The sequence below is a fragment of the Eumetopias jubatus genome, unplaced genomic scaffold (assembly GCF_037043125.1).
Source record: "Eumetopias jubatus isolate StellerSeaLion01/CBP00866 unplaced genomic scaffold, mEumJub1_p1.0 scaffold_7, whole genome shotgun sequence".
In the NCBI taxonomy this organism is placed as follows: domain Eukaryota; kingdom Metazoa; phylum Chordata; class Mammalia; order Carnivora; family Otariidae; genus Eumetopias; species Eumetopias jubatus.
This window is the reverse complement of record NW_028274813.1, coordinates 33,246,780-33,266,601: the sequence shown is the minus strand read 5'-3', so window position 1 is coordinate 33,266,601 and position 19,822 is coordinate 33,246,780. Positions and strand designations below refer to the sequence as shown.

The following is a 19,822-nucleotide window of genomic DNA, read 5'->3' as shown; positions in this document are numbered from 1 at the left end:
GCAAAGCTGTAGTCACTGGTCTGCTATGTTTCCCTTTAAATCCTTTCTGGAACAAGGTGGAATATGAAGAACTTAAAGATCCCATTTTCTGAAGAGCAGCACTTTATCCCCAGGAATTGTCACTATCTCTTCCTGTGGTTCTATATCGGAGCAGGTTGAAGTTTTGTCAGCCTGTTAACAATAGCAGATCTCTTTTCCAGAGAAGCTCAATGATCCTGTTTGGAATGGAGGCAATGGTTATGTTGTTGTGACTTGGGAAGCCAGAGGCACCCTCCTGTCTCTCCACCCCTGCCTGCATTGGAACCAGGCTGCTGGGGTGCTGCCAGCTAACGGTCCATTTGAGAAAGCCTGAGCTGGTTCATCATAGTCTAGAGGTGCTTTGAGGGTTGATGCGAGTTTGGTCCAGAGGGCATACCTTACTAAGCTTATCTTCAGACAGTGATACTCTCTTCTCCTTAGGAAAGAAGGACCGATGTAGCCGGAGAACCAAGTAGCAAGAAAACTATAAATGGTGTTGCAAGTCATCTCAGTTACATGTCTTGAACTAAATTTTCGAGTTCTATATTTGGACTTTTTTACTCAAGGATCCCATTCCTGCAAAGCATCTATTGACACCATGTTTGTATCATTTGATCTTGAGGTGAGCTCTGGTACATGTTAGATGGACTTGTCTAACATGACTGGCCTGGCAGCCTGGGGTCACCTTCCATCCTCAAGTCGTGGGTGCCATTCTCCCTGCCCTGGTCTTCCTCAGCCATGTTCCTCGCTGCCTCGGAGAACCGGGTGAGGGGGAAGGAGATGTTGAGAGCCCTGGTTGGAGCAGTATTCTCTGAGACCCAGAAGAAGTTAACTAGAACAAATAGGTATTATTTGCGTGATAGGATTTCTTTCCCCAATGTGCTAAACTTATTTTGGAGACTGAGTCTAAGAAGCAAAGGGTGGATTTTTAGAGGCCTCTGGGACACCTGATTCTGGAGGTTGTCCAGTCTCTGGCAGTTTAATGCACTAACTAAAATGCAGGTATCTGCATTTTCTTAGTGGTAATCAAATGAGTTTACCTTAAGTAATAGCCTCTTCAAAGGTTATTACCCAAATCACATTTTAGAGATAAGAGAGCAATTCTTACTTCAAATGGCCTGAAGTAACTCTGGCCCTCTTTTCCTAACTTAGACCTCTGGTAACATCGCAATTTTGTTTTCAATAAGCTGGTTTTCGAGGTACAGTTTTGAGGTTCTAACGATTAGCAGTTTACATTCCCTTATAATACCAGGAATTCCCTTTGGGGCTAAATCTGTCATGTACAGTATTTGACTCTATAACTTTTATTAAAAGCCATTAGTATCCTCCCAGCACCAAGTGAGATCTGTGTCTTTGTTTTTCTCAAGTTTCACTGACTTGTTATTCCTGACAAGTCATAATAAACATGCCATCCTATTCGGGGACAGTTTGAAAAAACTGCACACTACTCAGTTCCTAGCTTTTCTCAAAATCTGTTATTCTGCCAGTGGGCTCCCTGTGGTGTGGTAGACTCTCCTGTGTGTCAGCCCCCTTTTGAACCCATTTCTCTTGCCTTGCTGGGAGCCTTGGAAGCAGTTAGAGCTTCCTGTAAGTGGAAGTCAGAATAGGAGACAGAATGGGGCCCCTTTAGGGGCCGCTGACTCAGAACACTGTCTCATGTGAGTCTCTAGTGAAAGAGTGATTCAGGCTTGTCCTACATGGTTGGAGCTATTCACTTTGCTGAGTTTCTTCCTCTCCACTGTGTGGATGCTGATAGCAGCTGAGGATGTGAGGACTAGCTGCTCCCTGTAAAGCATCTAGAACGGTGTGGTGGATGGAGACAGTTTTGTTCCTTTCCCTGTCCCTGGCTTCCTTCAGGGATTCCCTAGTGATCGGGGGCCCTGAAATAGAAGTGCTGTCCCCAGATACTCCTAAGGTCAGGGAGGGCTGTTTTGACTTCTTCCCCACCAGTGGCCTGCATCATTCTGTTGATGTACTTGTGTCCTCGCTCCACTCTGATGGAGCCTGGAGAGGTTTATCAAGACCAAAGGTAACATTTGGGCTTATCAGTAGTATTCGTGGATTTTTATTACCCGCACTGCAGAGAGAAGCAATGAGGCTGTGTCTGTGTACAAAGCTTTACTTTTTCCCCCACTGCGAGTAAAAAACGAGCCCTTTCAGGTTGGTTCCAAATCTGTTTGTCATGAGAGCTTTTTTGAAGCCTTAGGTTTGTTTTGTCCTACAATGCCTTCTTAGAAGAGTGGCAGTGGAACATTGTCTCATCTGATCTAGACTTGCCGATGAATTGAACTGAGGCACAAAAAGTTTGACAAGGGGACAGCTCTCTCAAGCATGACAGGCAGATATTCTTCCCATGTATATTTGCTCTTTTCACTAGGACTCTGAGGTTCTTTAAAAATCAGACCATTTCTTGGGCCTTCTGAGCTGGAAGAATTCGCCACAGCACTCTGATAAATAGCTTCATTATTACTGTTCATACTGTTCTTACAAAAAAATTAACCTCATCAGCCTCCCTACTCCTCAGAAATGCTGCCCTATGGGTTACAATTCCTGTTCTCTTCAGCCTCATTTGCATTATTCCAATATGCAAACTTCTCATTTCTATTAAATTGCTCAACTGTTTCCAAACACGGCTTGTACATTTCTTCTTTCAGAACCTTGTTCACTCTTTAGAAACCAATCCTGGGCTCTTCTCCGCTGGTCTTTTGGTGCTATGATGCTATTGGTATAGCGCATTAGAGGAGAAAGGTCCTAAGAGGCTGTATCAGGATGGCCTACTATATTCACCGATTCAGCTCTGTAATGAGCTAGAATAGTTAAGAATCAGCAACATAGGCTTTGGTATTGAGTTCTTAATCATTTAAAGCTTATGGCAGTAGAAATTAAAAGTAGAGATTGTGGCAGAGATGGTTAGCTGTCTGCCAAAATCCATTCTCTTCTGGACAGAGGTTAGACCTGCATTTGTTGACCAGTGCCATGTGAGCAGGTATGATGTGCCACTTTTAGGCCAGGGCCTTTATGTTATTGATTGATTTATAGGAACTTACAACATTTATTATTAACCTATAACGTATTGTTTCAGGGGTACAGGTCTGTGATTCATCAGTCTTAAACAATTCACAGTGCTCACCATAGCACATACCCTCCCCAATGTCTATCACCCAGCAACCCCCTCCCTCCCACCCCCGCTCCACTCCAGCAACCCTCAGTGTGTTTCCTGAGATTAAGCGTCTCTTACGGTTTGTCTGCCTCTCTGGTTTCATCTTGTTTCGTTTTTCCCTCCCTTCCCCTATGATCCTCTGTCTTGTTTCTCAAATTCCTCTTATCAGTGAGATCATATAATTGTCTTTCTCTGATTGACTTATTTAGCTTAGTATAATACTCTCTAGTTCCATCCATATCATTGCAAATGGCAAGATTTCATTTTTGATGGCTGCATAATATTCCATTTTATATATACACACCACATCTTTATCCATTCATCTGTTGATGGACATCTGGGCTCTTTCCATAGTTTGGCTATTGTGGACATTGCTGCTATAAACATTGGGGTACACGTGCCCCTTCGGATCCCTACATTTGTATCTTTGGGGTAAATACCCAGTAGTGCAGTTGCTGGGTCATAGGGTAGCTCTATTTTCAACTTTTTGAGGAACCTCCATCCCATTTTCCAGAGTGGCTGCCCCAGCTTGCATTCCCACCAACAGTGTAGGAGGGTTCCCCTTGCTCCGCATCCTCGCCAACATCTGTCGTTTCCTGACTTGTTAATTTTAGCCATTCTGACCGGTGTGAGGTGGTATCTCATTGCGGTTTTGATTTGTATTTCCCTGATGCCAAGTGATGTTGAGCAATTTTTCATGTGTCCGTTGGCCATTTGGAAGTGTCTTCTTTGCAGAAATGTCTGTTCATGTCTTCTGCCCATTTCTCGATTGGATTATTTGTTCTTTGGGTGTTGAATTTGATTAAGTTCTTCACAGATTTTGGATACTAGCCCTTTATCTGATATGTCATCTTGTTGACTGTTTCCTTTGCTGTGCAAAAGCTTTTTAACTTGAAGTCCCAATAGTTCATTTTTGCCCTTGCTTCCCTTGCCTTTGGCGGTGTTTCCAGGAAGAAGTTGCTGCGGCTGAGGTCGAAGAGGTTGCTGCCTGTGTTCTCCTTTAGCATTTTGATGGACTCCTGTCTCACATTTAGGTCTTTCATCCATTTTGAGTCTATTTTTTGTGTGTGGTGTAAGGAAATGGTCCAGTTTCATTCTTCTGTATGTGGCTGTCCAATTTTCCCAACACCATTTGTTGAAGAGACTGTCTTTTTTCCATTGGACATTCTTTCCTGCTTTGTTGAAGATTAGTTGACCACAGAGTTGAGGGCCCATTTCTAGGCTCTCTATTCTGTTCCATTGATCTATGTGTCTGTTTTTGTGCCAGTACCATACTGTCTTGATGATGACAGCTTTGTAATAGAGCTGGAAGTCTGGAATTGTGATGCCACCAGCTTTGCTTTTCTTTTTCAACATTCCTCTGGCTATTCGGGGTCTTTTCTGGTTGCATACAAATTTTAGGATTATTTGTTCCATTTCTTTGAAACAAGTGGATGGTATTTTGATAGGGATTGCATTAAATGTGTAGATTGCTCTAGAGAGCATAGACATTTTCACAATATTTGTTCTTCCAATCTATGAGCATGGAATGTTTTTCCATTTCTTTGTGTCTTCCTCAATTTCTTTCACGAGTATTTTATAGTTTTCTGAGTACAGATTCTTTGCCTCTTTGGTATCTTATGGTTTTGGGTGCAATTGTAAATGGGATCGACTCCTTAATTTCTCTTTCCTCTGTCTTGTTGTTGGTGTATAGAAATGCAACTGATTTCTGTGCATTGATTTTATATCCTGCCACTTTACTGAATTCCTGTATGAGTTCTAGCAGTTTTGGGGTGGAGTCTTTTGGGTTTTCCACATAAAGTATCGTATCATATCATCTGCAAAGAGTGAGAATTTGACTTATTTGCTGATTCGGATGCCTTTTATTTCTTTTTGTTGTCTGATTGCTGAGGCCAGGACTTCTAGTACTATGCTGAATAGCAGTGGTGATAGTAGACATCCTTGCTGTGTTCCTGACCTTAGAGGAAAAGCTCTGTTTTTCCCCATTGAGAATGATACTTGCTGTGGGTTTTTCACAGATGGCTTTTATGCTATTGAGGTATGTACCCTCTATCCCTACACTCTGAAGAGTTTTAATCAAGAAAGGTTGCTGTACTTTGTCAAATGCTTTTTCTGCATCTATTGAGAGTATCATATGGTTCTTGTTCTTTCTTTTATTAATGTATCACATTGGCGTGCGGATGTTGAACCAACCTTGCAGCTCAGTAATAAATCCCACTTGGTCATGGTGAATAATCCTTTTAATGAACTGTTGGATCCTATTGGCTAGTATTTTGGTGAGAATTTTTGCATCCATGTTCATGAGGGATATTGGTCCGTAGTTCTCCTTTTTGATGGGGTCTTTGTCTGGTTTGGGGATCAAGGTAATGCTGGCCTCATAAAATGAGTTTGAGTCCCACATCCGGCTCCTTGCTCAGCAGGGAGTCTGCTTCTCCCTCTGACCCTCTTCCCTCTCATGCTCTCTCTCATTCTCTCTCTCTCTCTCTCAAATAAATAAATAAAATCTTTTAAAAAAATGAGTTTGGAAGTTTTCCTTCTATTTCTATTTTTTGGAACAGTTTCAGAAGAATAGATATTAATTCTTCTTTAAATGTTTGGTAGAATTCCCCTGGGAAGCCATCTGGCCCTGGGATCTTGTTTGTTGGGAGATTTTTGATGACTGCTTCAATTTCCTTAGTGGTTATAGGTCTGTTCAGGTTTTCTATTTCTTCTTGGTTCAGTTTTGGTAGTTTATACATCTCTAGGAATGCGTCCACTTCTTCCAGACTGTCTACTTTGCTGGCGTATAGTTGCTCATAATATGTTCTTATAATTGTTTGTATTTCTTTGGTGTTGGTTGTGATCTCTTTCATTCGTGATTTTGTTTATTTGGGTCCTTTCTCTTTTTGATAAGTCTGGCCAGGGTTTTATCAATCTTATTAATTCTTTCAAAAAACCAGCTCCTAGTTTCGTTGATTTGTTCTGCTGTTCTTTTGGTTTCTATTTCATTGATTTCTGCTCAGATCATTATTGATTCTCTTCTCCTGCCTGGTTTAGGCTTTATTTGCTGTTCTTTCTTCAGCTCCTTTAGGTGTAGGGTTAGATTGTGTATTTGAGACCTTTCTTGTTTCTTGAGAAAGGCTTGTATTGCTATATACTTCCCTCTTAGGACTGCCTTTGCTGCATCAAAGTGTTTTCATTTTCATTTGCTTCCATGAATTTTTAAAATTCTTTAATTTCCTGGTTGACCCATTCATTCTTTAGTAGGATGCTCTTTAGCCTCCATGTATTTGAGTTCTTTCCAACTTTCCTCTTGGGATTGAGTTCTAGTTCCAAAGCACTGTGATCCAAAAATATGCAGGGAATGATCCCAATCTTTTAGTACCGGTTGAGACTGATTTGTGACCTGGGATATGATCTATTCTGGACAGTGTTCCATGGGCACTAGAGAAGAAGAATGTGTATTCTGTTGCTTTGGGATGGAATGTTCTGAATTTATCTGTGAGGTCCATCTGGTCCAGTGTGTCATTTAAAGCCTTTATTTCCTTTTGCTTAGATGATCTGTTCATTTCAGTGAGAGAGGTGTTAGTTATAAAGTCCCCCACTATTATTGTATTGTCGATGTGTTTCTTTGCTTTTGTTATTAATTGGCTTATATAATTGGCTGCTCCCATGTTAGGGGCATAGATATTTACAAATGTTAGATCTTCTTGTTGGATAGACCCTTTAAGTATGATATAGTGTCTTTCCTCATCTCTTATTATAGTCTTTGGTTTAAAATCTAATTTGTCTGATACAAGGATTGCCACCCCAACTTTCTTTTGGTGTCTATTAGCATGGTAAATGGTTTTCCACCACCTCACTTTAAATCTGGAGGTGTCTTTGGGTCTAAAATGAGTCTCTTGCAGACAGCATATCGATGGGTCTTGCTTTTTTTTATCCAATCTGATACCCTGTGTCTTTTGATTGGGGCATTTAGCCCATTTACATTCAGGGTAACTATTGAAAGATATGAATTCAGTGCCACTGTACTGCCTGTAAGGTGACTGTTACTGTATATTGTCTCTGTTCCTTTCTGGTCTGTTACTTTTAGGCTCTCTCTTTACTTAGAGGACCCCTTTCAATATTTCTTGTAGGGCTGGTTTGGTGTTCACAAATTCTTTTAGTTTTTGTTTGTCCTGGAAGCTTTTTATCTATTTTCAATGAGAGCCTAGCTAGATACAGTATTCTTGGCTGCATATTCTTCTCGTTAAGTGCCCAGAATATATCATGCCAGTGCTTTCTAGGCCAGGGCCTTTAAAAGTAGATGTGCCTTCTCAGGGCTTACTTCCTCTCCTGCTGCTTTGACCCCAGGGAGACCCAACCTTAGCTACACAGATGGCAAAGCCCTAGTGATGGAAGAGCCACAAGCCAGAAGGAGCTTGGTCTCTGAATCACTGCATGAAGGAGAGCCCCATGCTGACCTAGAACAGCCAACCCAGATGTTAAATGAACAAGAAACCAATTTACTGAGTATGAGCCATTGTTTTGGGGAAGGTTAGGTATAGCAGTTAAGCCTACTCCAACAACTGTATTTAAAAAGAATAGTATGAATTGTGTTTATGCACAAAGGTCTGCAAAGCTAGAGTAGTCAAGCCTGGGAAATGGGGTAGGGACTTGCACCATTAGATACTTCCTTATCAATTTCACAAGAATTTTCTACCAGTAAGGAAAGAGAACAAAAATAGCAAAACAATGCTTGTACAAACTTTACTTGATGGAGGAGTCATTCCTTGACCCCCTCTCCACCCCGCAATCCTATCTGAATTTCCTTTCAGTCCTTTAACACTCATTGTCCTTAGTTCTTACCTGGCTTTTTTTTTTTTTTTTAAATAAAGAGCAGAATTGGAGTCCTATAGAGTGGACAACTCAGGCAGGGTCTCTCAAGATATTAATCCCTTCAGGGGGTCTGGTCCTCAGCTTTGTAGACCCAGGAACAGAAGGGTTTGTTTTGTTTAAATTTTATTACTGAAGTATAGTTGACATACAGTAGTAATTTCAAGTACACAACATAGTGATTCAACAAGTCTATAGATCCACAGTGCACACCGTAAGTGGTCACCACCTGTCACCAAACAACGTTACTACAGTATTACTATACAGGACTTATAACTGGAAGTTTGCACCTCTTAATCCCCTTCACCTACTTTGCTCATCCCTCTACCCTGCCCCCAGCAACAGTATTTGAGTCTATTTCTGTTGTCTTTTAGTTTCCACATACAAGTGAAATCATATGGTATCTTTCTGTCTGACTTATTTCATTCAGCATAATGCCCTTTAGGTCTATCCATGTTGTTGCAAATGGCAAGATTTCATTCTTTTTATGGCTGAGTGTGTGTATATATATGTGTGTGTGTGTGTGTGTGTATAATTTATATAAATAAAATTTATATAAATTCATTTTAATACACACACACACTGCTTCCCTATCTTGGTAATTGTAAAAAATGCTGCAATGAACATAGGAGTGCATACATCTCTTTGAATTAGTTAGGAACAGAAATCTTTATGTGCAGAGCTTATCAGGCTTTACAACCCAGAGACTTATGCTAACTGTGATGTATATACCAAAATGCCCATTCATAATTATGGTGAGCAACAGTCCTTCCGACATCCACTGGTAGGAAGCCCTCTTACTGGTAGGAGGGCAACAGGGAGACTAAGTGAATAACCAGAGGGAGGCTGTTTGATGAGTAAGGAATGAGAGCAAATGGAGTTGGACAATCTTAGAAGAACTCACTGTCTAGGCTGTGAATTAATCTGGTGATCCACTTCAGAGTTACACATTTAATGACCAAAATCCTTTTGTGAAGTTTAGCTCTCTTCCTTGGAGAGCGTTATCTAAGGCTGCCAAATTCTCTTTAGGTTCTTTTATAGGCTTTCTGCAGCTTTCTTCTGATAAGTAAATAATAGTGAGCTGAGTACTGTATTCTGTCACACTTATCGTATTGGAGTCTACATCCTAGATTCCATTACTGGACTTATGTGTTCCTCCAAGTTATGTCACTTATCCACTGGGTTGATTCCTATGTATTTATTGTCATGTGAAGATTAAATGAGTTAAAGTTGTCTTCAACAATTAATATTAACACTAATTAGATCATAAACCTCTATTTATACACCTAATATTATAAAACACCAGGCATGCCCTGATGTCTTATACCTAGTAAAAACCTAAATGCTTGATGTGGCTTAAGGGGGTACAGAGATAAACATGGATAGGGAAGTAGAAACTGACAAAATCTGTCCAGCTAAGACTGCTGCCAATAGCAAGACCCGATATTGACTTAAAATTTAAAGCTTCATTTCTCTTAAATCTAAACTGTCCTCCTGTATTGAGATCTTTTTTTTTTTTTTTTTTTTTTAAAGATTATTTGACAGAACACAAGTATCGGGAGCAGGAGAGGGAGGACAGGCTCTCTGCTGAGCAGGGAGCCTGATGTGTGGGGCTCGATCCCAGGACCCTGGGATCATGACTTGAGCTGAAGGCAGATACTTAACTGACTGAACCACCCAGGTGCCCCTGTACTGCGATCTTGTAAAGTGCATATCCCTTATGGGTTTTTATCTTTTTAAAGGATTTTTATAGATGTTTTATTTGGTCATTATTTTTTTCTCTTGGATCCCAATGGCTTTGGCCTATTATCATATTCTTCTCCTACCTTCAATACTTTTTCTTTCAGTTTTCCAGATCTCTGAGCATTTTTAGGATATTTTAAAATGCAATGACCAGGACGCCTGGGTGGCTCAGTTGGTTAAGCGTCTGCCTTTGGCTCAGGTCATGATCCCAGGGTTCTGGGATCTAGTCTTGCAACAGGCTCCTTGCTTAGCGGGGAGCTTGCTTCTCCCTCTGCCTGCCTGCCGTTCCCTCTGCTTGTGTGCTCTCTGACAAATAAAAATCTTTAATAAAATAAAATGCAGTGACCAAAAGATACATAGAGTTCTGCAGCTGTAGCTACATCTTAATTTGGGGAATAAAATAGTTTTCTGTTTTGCTCCTGGCATCCTTTTTAGTAGTGATCCCTTGATCCCTTGGTTGGCCTTATGTTACAAGTCATTGCTCCTCAAATTTTTACATTCTCCGTTATTTAGCTTTGAATTGACAAAGGGCTCAAGGTAAAGCTCAAGGGGCACCTGGGTGGCGCAGCTGGTTAAGTTGTCCGACCCATGGTTTCAGCTCAGGTCGGGATCTCATAGTTGTGGGATTGTGCCTTGCGTCCAGCTTCATACTCAGTGCAGAGTGTGCTTGGGATTCTCTGCCTCTCAACACACCCTGTGTGTGCACGTTCTCTCTCTCTCTCAAGTTAAAAATCTTAAAAAAAAAAAAAAGTAAAGCTTAAAACTGTACAGTTTAAATTTAAGATGGGTCCATGCCGATCTTAATCCAAATCTTTTTTTTTTTTTTTAAGATTTTATTTCAGAGAGAGAACATGCTCGAGCACAAGTGGAAGGGGTAGAAGGAGAGGGAGAAGCAAACCCCCCGCTGAGCAGGGCTCCATCCCAGGACCCTGAGGTCATGACCTGAGCCAAAGGCAGATGCTTAACCGACTGAGCCAGCAGGGAACCCCTGATCTTAATCCAGATCTTTAACACAAATCTCTGCCAGTATTACTATCCTGTGACCACTTCCCTCCCTTACCCTCCAACATACCCGGACTCGTTTGAGAAGCAGGGCCTTAAGCTACAATCTATGGTAACGTTATGTTCTCTGATAGTTCAGATCTGTTCATGAGAGAGCTGGATTACTTAGGCCTAACCCCAAAAATGGCACCAACCAATTTATTGATATGTAGTTACATGGCAAGAATGGTACTTAGGTAAGAAAGTCAATGTACAGTGACTGGTGGCATAGTTCTTTGAAATATGTGAAATCTAAGAGTGAAAATATTATAGCATATTGTCAGAACATATCACTAGTTATTTCAAAAGTTTTTTTTTTTTTTAAGAGAAGTCTATGCTTTTATTGACCAAACAGGCTACTTGAGGGGGAGGAGGAGTGGGTGGCCCAGATGGTGGGCCAGCCACATTCATGGGTTTGTTCCATGGAGGAGGACTCGCTCAGGTAGTGGCTGATCATCTTGGGCCTGTGATCGACCTGGATGAAGGTCTTGCTGTTGCAGAGGCCCACCATGCTGCCCACCATCTTGGGCTGGATGTTGCTGCCCCGCGTGTGTGTATTCACCATCTCTGGCTTCTCTGGGCGGTGCCTCCTGGCTGGCTCTGCAGGTGCTGCGGCCACTACCGCCGCTGTGTCAGCTACTCAGAGGACGTGGCCAGCAGCTGGTCTAGGCGTGTGCTGCAGATGACCCTGTGGAAGGTTCGCTACTGCTGCTGCTGCTGCGTTTCTGCCATCTTGTCGGTTTTTTGGAAAAGGTCTGACTTGCTCTTAACGGAGAAATCAAGAGGGATTCTTTGGGAAACAAACTGTAGTCAATATACATTTTGGGGGCAGATGGCCTGAATTTGGGTCCTGCTTCTGCCACTTAGCAGCTATGTGATTTGGGAACTTTCTGTTTCCTTGTCTATAGAATGGTATGTTTTAGTTGCCTAACAGGATTGTTTAAGTAAGAATTTACATCAAGCGGGGCGCCTGGGTGGCTCAGTCAGTTGGGCGTCCAACTCTTGGTTACCGATGGGGTCATGATCTCAGCGTTGAGATCAGGCCCCATGTCGGGCTCTGCGCTCAGTGCAGGGTCTGCTTGAGATTCTCTTGTTCTCCCTCACCCCTCCCCCTGTTCTAACATAAAGTCTTAAAAAAAATTTATATCAAGAAATTAAAACACTGCCTGGGACCTTTGTTAAGTAACAAATGTTTGACATTTCTTTTTTAGAATGCTTGAGATCCTCAGACTGGCCTTTTATTAGAAATTTTCATGTTATAAGCTTTATGTATTTTTGCTCTAAATCAACAGTACTACTTAATTTTCTGTAAATCCTATTGGGTCCTCTTGGTATTTTACTTATACTCTAACTCTGGGATATCTGAGGTCTAATTGCTACCAATTTTGTGACTGTTAGGTTAAATCAGTGGATGTTTCTGGGCTTCACTTTCCAAATCTGTTTGTCTGCAAAATGGTGTTCTTAATGGGATCTACCCCCACAGGACTGCTGGGAGGACTAAGACCATCCTGCCAGTCACGTGACATTTTGAATTTTACTGTGGCAAAAGGAGTATGACATGCACTTTGTCACAAGTTCTGATTTGTGGCCCAGGCCAGTAAGAGCTGGAATAACATAAACAATTAATCTTGTCATCCCCCATTTGATTCCAGGCTGCCGCCTAAAAGATTTTGGAGATTTGAGTTTTACTCCAGTCCCTAAAGATGATCTGTACAACAACCTGATAGTGAATCCTCGCTCAGTGGGCCTTGCCAACCAGGAACTGGCTGAGGTGGTTAGTAGAGCCGTGTCAAGTGGCTACAGCTGTGTCACAGTGGGAGGCGACCACAGGTAAGCCGGGATGCAGGGTTGGTGGGGGAGCTGAACTGTATGGTGCCTTGGGCTAATCAGTTAGGTTGTCTGTTTCCCCATTAAGAGGACAATACCCTTCAGAATTTTTATGGTATGATGTGTTTAATAGCATTTTAGTATCTAAAATCCTGAGCTGCTAGAGCCACCTGTGGTTTTCACTGTAAAACACATTGTATTGTATGAGGTCAAGTTCAGAGGTAAACTAAGCAAAGTTTTTAAACACAAGTGTGTTCCTGTTTCATTTTGTGCTTATCTCTTGTAAAGTTTCCTTGAGGAAGAACCGTCTTATGACTTTCATTTGGCTATTTGGGAGAATTCGAAGGATCCATCAGTAGTCTGAATTTGTGGGGTTTTTTTGTTGTTGCTGTTAAAGCATTTCTGCTAATGTGTTATAGATTTCCCACTTGCCATGTGACTATGTTCTCTACCTTCACAGTATGGACCCCTAGGTGACTAACAGATCCCTTCTCTTAGTGAGTCAGCATGTACTTTATGAACACTGCTTGGTTCTCAAGCAATGCTAGGGATTGTGGAAATTGTGATTAGGACTAGATGAAATACATGGGATGAAAAAAATATATTGAACTCTACAGAATTTCAGAGAACAAAGATCATTCTGGGCCAAAGAAGTCCTATTCGAGCTAAATAATAAAGGTTTTTGGTAGAAAGAAAAACACTAAAATACTAGGAGTACTGGGCATTTCATATATATTTTCAATTACCCCACCCCATAATGCTATGAGGCAGATACAGTTTTACCTATTTTACTGCTAGGAACACTGAGGGAAAGAGGTCAGATAATTTACCCAACTTCTAGAACCAGGAAGTAGCAGGGTGGGATTCAAATTCAGTGTGACCTCTGAAGGCAATTAACTTTTCTTTTGAGAGCCAATCTGGTAACTTCCCCTGGTGCACAGAGAACTTTTCTGGTTCCTTAACAGAAGTTGAATCTTTGTTACAATTTTAAGTGTAGGTAGATTTCGTCATTAGGAATAAAATTTTAGGTAGAATAAGAAAGCAGTCCAGGTTCTCTACAGCGATCAAATTAAATCAACCAGAGAAGGTGCGTCTTCCTCTTAGCCCAGTGCTGTCTCTCATTTTTATTGACTTTCTTCTGATTGTCTATTTGGGAACTGCTTATCAATGTTGTTATCATAGTCTTTGGTTTCTCTTTTGTCTATAGCTACCTATTGCAGCAGCCCTGTCACTATTCCCTATTCCCTGTTCAGTGCTAAAACCTAGGCTATCTGAAGATTCTAGAAAGGAAGGGATGAGTATATAAACTGAACAGCTATTGAACATTTTAAAGGAAGGAGGCATCTTTAGGTCACCCTGCTCCTTTTACACAGTATAAATTATTCCCATAGACGTCAGACTAACTCTGACTTAAACAAGACAAGATTATTATCCCTTTCTTCTAAAAAAAGGAAACTGTCTAGCAAAACTAAATGACTTTTCCTAAATTACCTGGCTTTCCGGGAAAAACCCCAGTATTCTGACTTAATCCACTGCTTTTCACACTAGACCATGCTTATCCTTCAAAAAGGCCCTATGTGGAGCATGGAGCTTAAAATGCTATCTCATGTCATACTAAGAAGGATAGCTGGAGTTAGTTCCTAAAGGGTTTAAGTTGCATTTCTTTTTCTTTTTTAAGATTTTTTTTTTGACAGACACAGCCAGAAAGGGAACACAAGCAGGGGGCGTGGGAGAGGGAGAAGCAGGCTTCCTCCTGAGCAGGGAGCCTGACGTGGGGCTTGATCCCAGGACCCTGGGATCATAACCTGAGCTGAAGGCAGACTTTTTTTTTTTTTAAACTGAGTTTTTTTTTTTTTTTTTTTTTAAAGATTTTTATTTATTTGAGAGAGAGAGAATGAGAGAGAGCACTAGAGGGAAGAGGGTCAGAGGGAGAAGCAGACTCCCTGCTGAGCAGGGAGCCCAATGCGGGACTCGAACCTGGGACTCCAGGATCATGACCTGAGCTGAAGACAGTCGCTTAACCAACTGAGCTACCCAGGCGCCCTGAAGGCAGACATTTTAACCAAGTGAGCCACCAGGTGCCCCTTAAGTTACATTTCCCATCTATGTCAAATTCTTCAGTTACTGGGAAGCTGGGCAGCTTTCCAAGCATGATTTCATCAGCTATATTCCTTCACCCGAGACAGGACAGTTGGCCAATGTACACAGAGTCCCAAGGACAAGGAGAGGCAAAAAAAACATAAACAAAAACATTGATATTTGAATGCCATGCTAATATATAGAAGGTAACATGCAAATAAACATTCAGTCATTTAAATGAGGTCTTTAATTGTAAAAAGACATTACTTTAATGTCTCTATACTTCCTAAAAGGAAATGTCAAAATTATTACTTTCTAAAAAGCTGTAATGCAAATTTTTATCCTTAAAAAGTGACTGATTTTTTGAAAATAATTAGATCTCCCTGGTCTTCCTTACGAAGTATTAAATATTTGTGAGTTGTTACATATAGAACACATCATTTAACTGGATTTCATTGATTGAACAAATACCTGAGGTTCTTTCCTGGGCCGGGGCTAATGGATCAAATTTTAGGGATTTGGGGGCAGCAATGACATCTGTCAAACTAGAAGGGTAACTAGTCAACAAGTTTTGAATCCTTGGATCCTTCCATTTCTCCCTAACTCACTTAAGGTTAGTCTTTGGGTACTACAGGCCGAGGGACTTTTGGTCATCCAAATCCAGCCTTAGTCTGGGGCCCTGACTTTGCCCTGAGGACAAAGTGTGAACTGCACTGACTAAAGATATTTGTTATTGGTGAGGTGTGCCAAGCAGAGGGCCTCAATTATTGTTTGTTCCTTGTAGCCTGGCAATCGGAACCATTAGTGGCCACGCCCGGCACTGCCCAGACCTTTGTGTGATCTGGGTTGATGCCCATGCTGACATCAATACACCCCTCACCACTGCATCTGGAAATCTCCATGGACAGCCAGTTTCATTTCTCCTCAGAGAACTACAGGACAAGGTCAGTGGGCTGAAATGAAAAGGCTGAATGGCTAGCAGGAGTTATGCTGGGGCTCTGAAGAACTAGTTCAGTAAGATTTCTATGAAGGATGGGCTGATGGTGGTGGTAGGAATCTTTACTGTTCCTTCATTTGTTCATCAAACATTATGGGCCAAGCAGTCTACTAATGCTAGGGCTCAAAAGAGGACGAGGACATGGTCCTTGCTCTTGGCGGGGGGGGGGGTGGGGGGGGTGGAGGGAGGGTAGGATGTGTGTGTCATAACTTGCAAGAAAGGAAAGTGGCAGTGGGTGGTAACTCTAGTGATTGATATACCCACAGCAGGACTTCTTCTTGGTTAGAGGCTCCCAGGCATGCCTCACTCTCAGACCCACTGGTCTAGAGGAAAGCAAAACCATGATTACCTCTAGGTAATTATCTTCCTAGGCTGTTCAGAAGACATGGGAGTCCATGTTAGGCATAGACTAGAATCTGTATATCCTTCCCCTCAGTGAGAGACCAAGTTAAACCAGGATAGTACAAAAGTTATTCATTAGGCAGAATTCGTGTTTTGGCTGTAGACAACTTAAGATGGCAACTGGGTTGTATTTCAAGAACCAATGTGTAAACAATTCAGTAATGTACAAAGGGGTGGAAAAGGGCTAATCAGCAGTATTCCTGTTATTTAGGTAAGTTAATGAGAAACCGTGGCCAGCTTAGGAGAATTTTTTTTTTTTTTTAATTTTGAGAAATCTGTTCTTCAGCTGCCTTCTGAATCACTTCCACTTTTATAAGTTCTCTTTCCCAGATCAAGTGTGTCTTGTGTTAATTAAGCATATCCTGTAGGTAGGAGAAAGCAGACTGCATAAAATGGGAAGCACATGGTGATTATCTTGGTGAGACCAAGAATCCTTGAATCCTGTCCATTCCTCTTTTGACAGGTACCACAACTCCCAGGATTTTCCTGGATCAAACCTTGTATCTCTTCCCCAAGTATTGTGTATATTGGTCTAAGAGATGTGGACCCTCCTGAACAGTAAGTTGATACACTGGGGTTAAGCATTGGGTCCGTCCCAGCCATTTAGGTTCCTTTTGATAGGTTGTTCCTTGCCTTAATCTCTTGTAGGTCACGAACAGGACAAACCCCCACCCCAACATGCATTTGATTAAAAATGTTTTTAAACTAAGGACTCCTTCCTTTATATCTCACAGTTTTATTTTAAAGAATTATGATATCCAGTATTTTTCCATGAGAGACATAGATCGACTTGGTATTCAGAAGGTCATGGAACAGACATTTGATCTGCTAATTGGCAAGTAAGTAACTTATGATGTCTATTTCCAAAGGGAAAAGTCCCAAAGGGAATAGGGCAGACTCTAAACGAGCAGCACACTTTAGCCTACCTCTTGAGAATAGCAGCTTTTCTTTTAAAATAAAAGCAAAATATGTACACGTACAAAAAATTCAAATAATTTGGAAAGGGAGAATATGAAACATAGGTCCTATTCTTCCTCGGGGGTTGGGAGGGGCTTTCCTTGAAGTCACTGCCTGGCTCCTCTGTGTCTCATGAATTTTTCTTTAGCTCCATTTTTACTGCCCATCTTTTGAAGATGGGAAGCATTCATTCAACTATTCCCTTCTTCCTAAGCTCACTGTTGCTTCATCTGAAAGTTTTATATTGAGCAAATCTTGGTAATATAGAAAGATGGCAGATAAATGCCAAAAGCTAGTTTTAAGAGCATGTTCTCAGTGCTGAGTCTTTATTTCCAAGTGATTAATGGCATACTACTAGGTAGCAATTACATTTAAGCTGTAAGAAATTTTAGTTATCTAGCATATATGTGTTGTATGCTAGTTTCTACTTTTGGACACCTGTGCTAAACTGAAGTTAGAATTGGGAGATAAGATTACAGACACCAAATCAATTAAGTTCAGCTGCTATTACATGGAGAAAATAAGAGCAACTATAACCTAGGTCAGTCTAACTTAAGCTAGACTCTGTCAGAGCCCAGTCTCAAAGGGAAGTGAAGAATTGTTAATGCAAAAGGCCCTAATGCCTAGGTTATGTCAGAAATATAAACTGGAGTTAGTCTAAGGCACAAAGAACAAATGGCAAAATTATGAGGTGGTGTGTAGGAAGCTAATATGGTAATACATAATAACTTCCAGAATAGGAACCCTGAAAGTCTGTATTAGCAAAGTACCAGGACTAACAGCAACAAAATCAAGGAGCTGCAACTGTAGGAAGGATCAATGTCCAAGCACACCCAAATGACTGTTTGTATCATCTTCCCCTCAAGAAGACAAAGGCCAATCCATCTGAGTTTTGATATTGATGCATTTGACCCTACCCTGGCTCCAGCCACCGGAACCCCTGTTGCAGGGGGACTGACCTATCGAGAAGGCATGTATATCACTGAGGAAATACATAATACAGGTAAGAAGGGATCCACCTGTTCACTCGGAGTAAATGTGCCGACACCTCTTGCATGCCCGAAGGTTTTTTCTACTATTCCATGTCATTACCAATACTGTTTTCGTTTAAACTTTAAAAACCACATGGTCAGGCTAATAAAGGATAGTCATTTAGAGGCATGTTTGGACCTGGCTCATATCAAAATATGCTAAGGTAGTATTGAATAAAAATTATCTACTTAAATACTTACTAAGTACAAGAATAACCTGCCAAACCGATGTAGTTCTTTGCATCTGAATTGTCTAAAGGCAGACTCAGATTAAAAGGCAAGGCCAAGTAGCTATAATTTTTAGTATAGCTGACATATTAAGAGTGAGTTCACCTGGAGGTGAGAATGTGGAGTTAGACCTTAAAGATATTTCAAAGTTGGACAGTATCTTGGGTCTTTTCATAAGGGATAAGCCTTATACTAGAGCTTATTTGATAGGAGTTTTAATATGGGGATACTAAAGATGAATGGTTGACAAAAGATTAGTAAAATGAGTGCTAGATTATTAAGAATGGCTACACAGGTTACTGTTCCCACATTCATACTTGTTTGCAGTTTCCATTTCCGTCAGAAAGCTTCTAGTTCCTGAAGGTTATTCTAAATGACCTTTCCTTGCAAAATTTAAACTACTACCGCAGGATACTTCAATACCATTTCATGAAACTGGGGTCTAAACAGCAGAGAGAGCCCACAATGAAAGGTCTAGAGCTACGGGAAACCCTTGAATGGTTGGGATAGATAAGGAAATTGAGAAATGGTCTCTCTGGAGCCTACTGGAACCTTAGGCACTAAAGGAAGGAAAAGAATGCTTAGGTTCATCAGGTCTGACAGTGGTAAGATAGTCTCCTTCTCAGACCCACAATCTTAGATGTTACAGTTGTCTTTTGGTTAGTGGCCAGTGAACCTGTGTGTTCAATCCTCCATTTTGGTTCCCAATGACCCTACTTCGAGCAAGGGTTAGTAATGTCTAGTAGTTAGATGGGGCAGTGATCACACCTTGTCTCTCCCTCCCCTGCTACATTATTCTAGTCCAAAAGACTATCATGACACTTAACTAGCTATATAAAGCACTTTGCTTAAATTAGAGGGTGGCAATAGTCTGGAAAACATGAGTAATTACATGTTTTTAATAGCTCAAACACTCTTGATTACTTCTGGGATACACCAAAGACTCAGGTTTAGTTAGTGGAAATGAGACAGATCATCAGACACCCAGATGCTTGCACAGTGGAAATGCTGCAGTAACATGCTTGGACTATGCACTGCTAATAAGGGATTGCACACTAAACAGATATAATGGCATTGATACCATGTATTACACTGTAATATCAATAAGCTAGTAGGTATATACACCCATGTTTCCAGGCTTTATGGCTACCCTAAGGATTCTGATACTTGTATTCTCCAATACTAGTTTGTTCAGATGAAGAGGTAGATTAACTTCACCCAGAATAACCAACTAAACTGTTAAATACCTCAGCTTGTGTGTTGGAGGTGGGGAGTAGAAGGCAGGTCTGGATAGGTTCTTCTGGTGTAATCTTCCCTTCTCAAGCCCTTTAGTAGAAGTTCTTAAACCATCACAGAAGGTAAGTCCAAATTAAAGTATGGCCAACTCTTCCCTCAGCTCAGACCTGCAGGGATAAGACTAAGAGATGCACTAATAACTATACTTAGGGCATGTGGGGTGCCTTAAGAGAGCATAAGAGTTCAAAA

At 41.1% G+C, this 19,822-nt stretch overlaps 2 protein-coding genes across 7 annotated transcripts in view; one reads left to right on the top strand and one right to left on the bottom strand.

Annotated features, from left to right (window-relative positions):
* The window catches only part of VTI1B (vesicle transport through interaction with t-SNAREs 1B), a 74,785-nt gene that overhangs the window by 28,341 nt on the left and 26,622 nt on the right, over positions 1 to 19,822 (bottom strand). The window contains exon 7 of one of the 5 annotated variants that reach the window (XR_015768487.1): positions 16,490 to 19,754. The exons of the other annotated variants lie outside the window; for them this stretch is intronic. The gene's annotated coding sequence lies outside the window, so the exon portion shown is untranslated. Of the gene's footprint in view, positions 1 to 16,489; positions 19,755 to 19,822 lie in introns of those variants that run through there. 5 annotated transcript variants of the gene reach the window in all.
* The window catches only part of ARG2 (arginase 2), a 33,767-nt gene that overhangs the window by 13,094 nt on the left and 851 nt on the right, over positions 1 to 19,822 (top strand). Inside the window, exons 3-7 of one of the 2 annotated variants that reach the window (XM_028121685.2) lie at positions 12,469 to 12,646; positions 15,507 to 15,666; positions 16,585 to 16,679; positions 16,856 to 16,960; positions 17,948 to 18,081. In XM_028121685.2, coding sequence (XP_027977486.1) covers positions 12,469 to 12,646; positions 15,507 to 15,666; positions 16,585 to 16,679; positions 16,856 to 16,960; positions 17,948 to 18,081 — 672 coding nt within the window. Of the gene's footprint in view, positions 1 to 12,468; positions 12,647 to 15,506; positions 15,667 to 16,584; positions 16,680 to 16,855; positions 16,961 to 17,944; positions 18,082 to 19,822 lie in introns of both variants that reach the window. The other variant, XM_028121615.2, reaches the window with a different exon arrangement.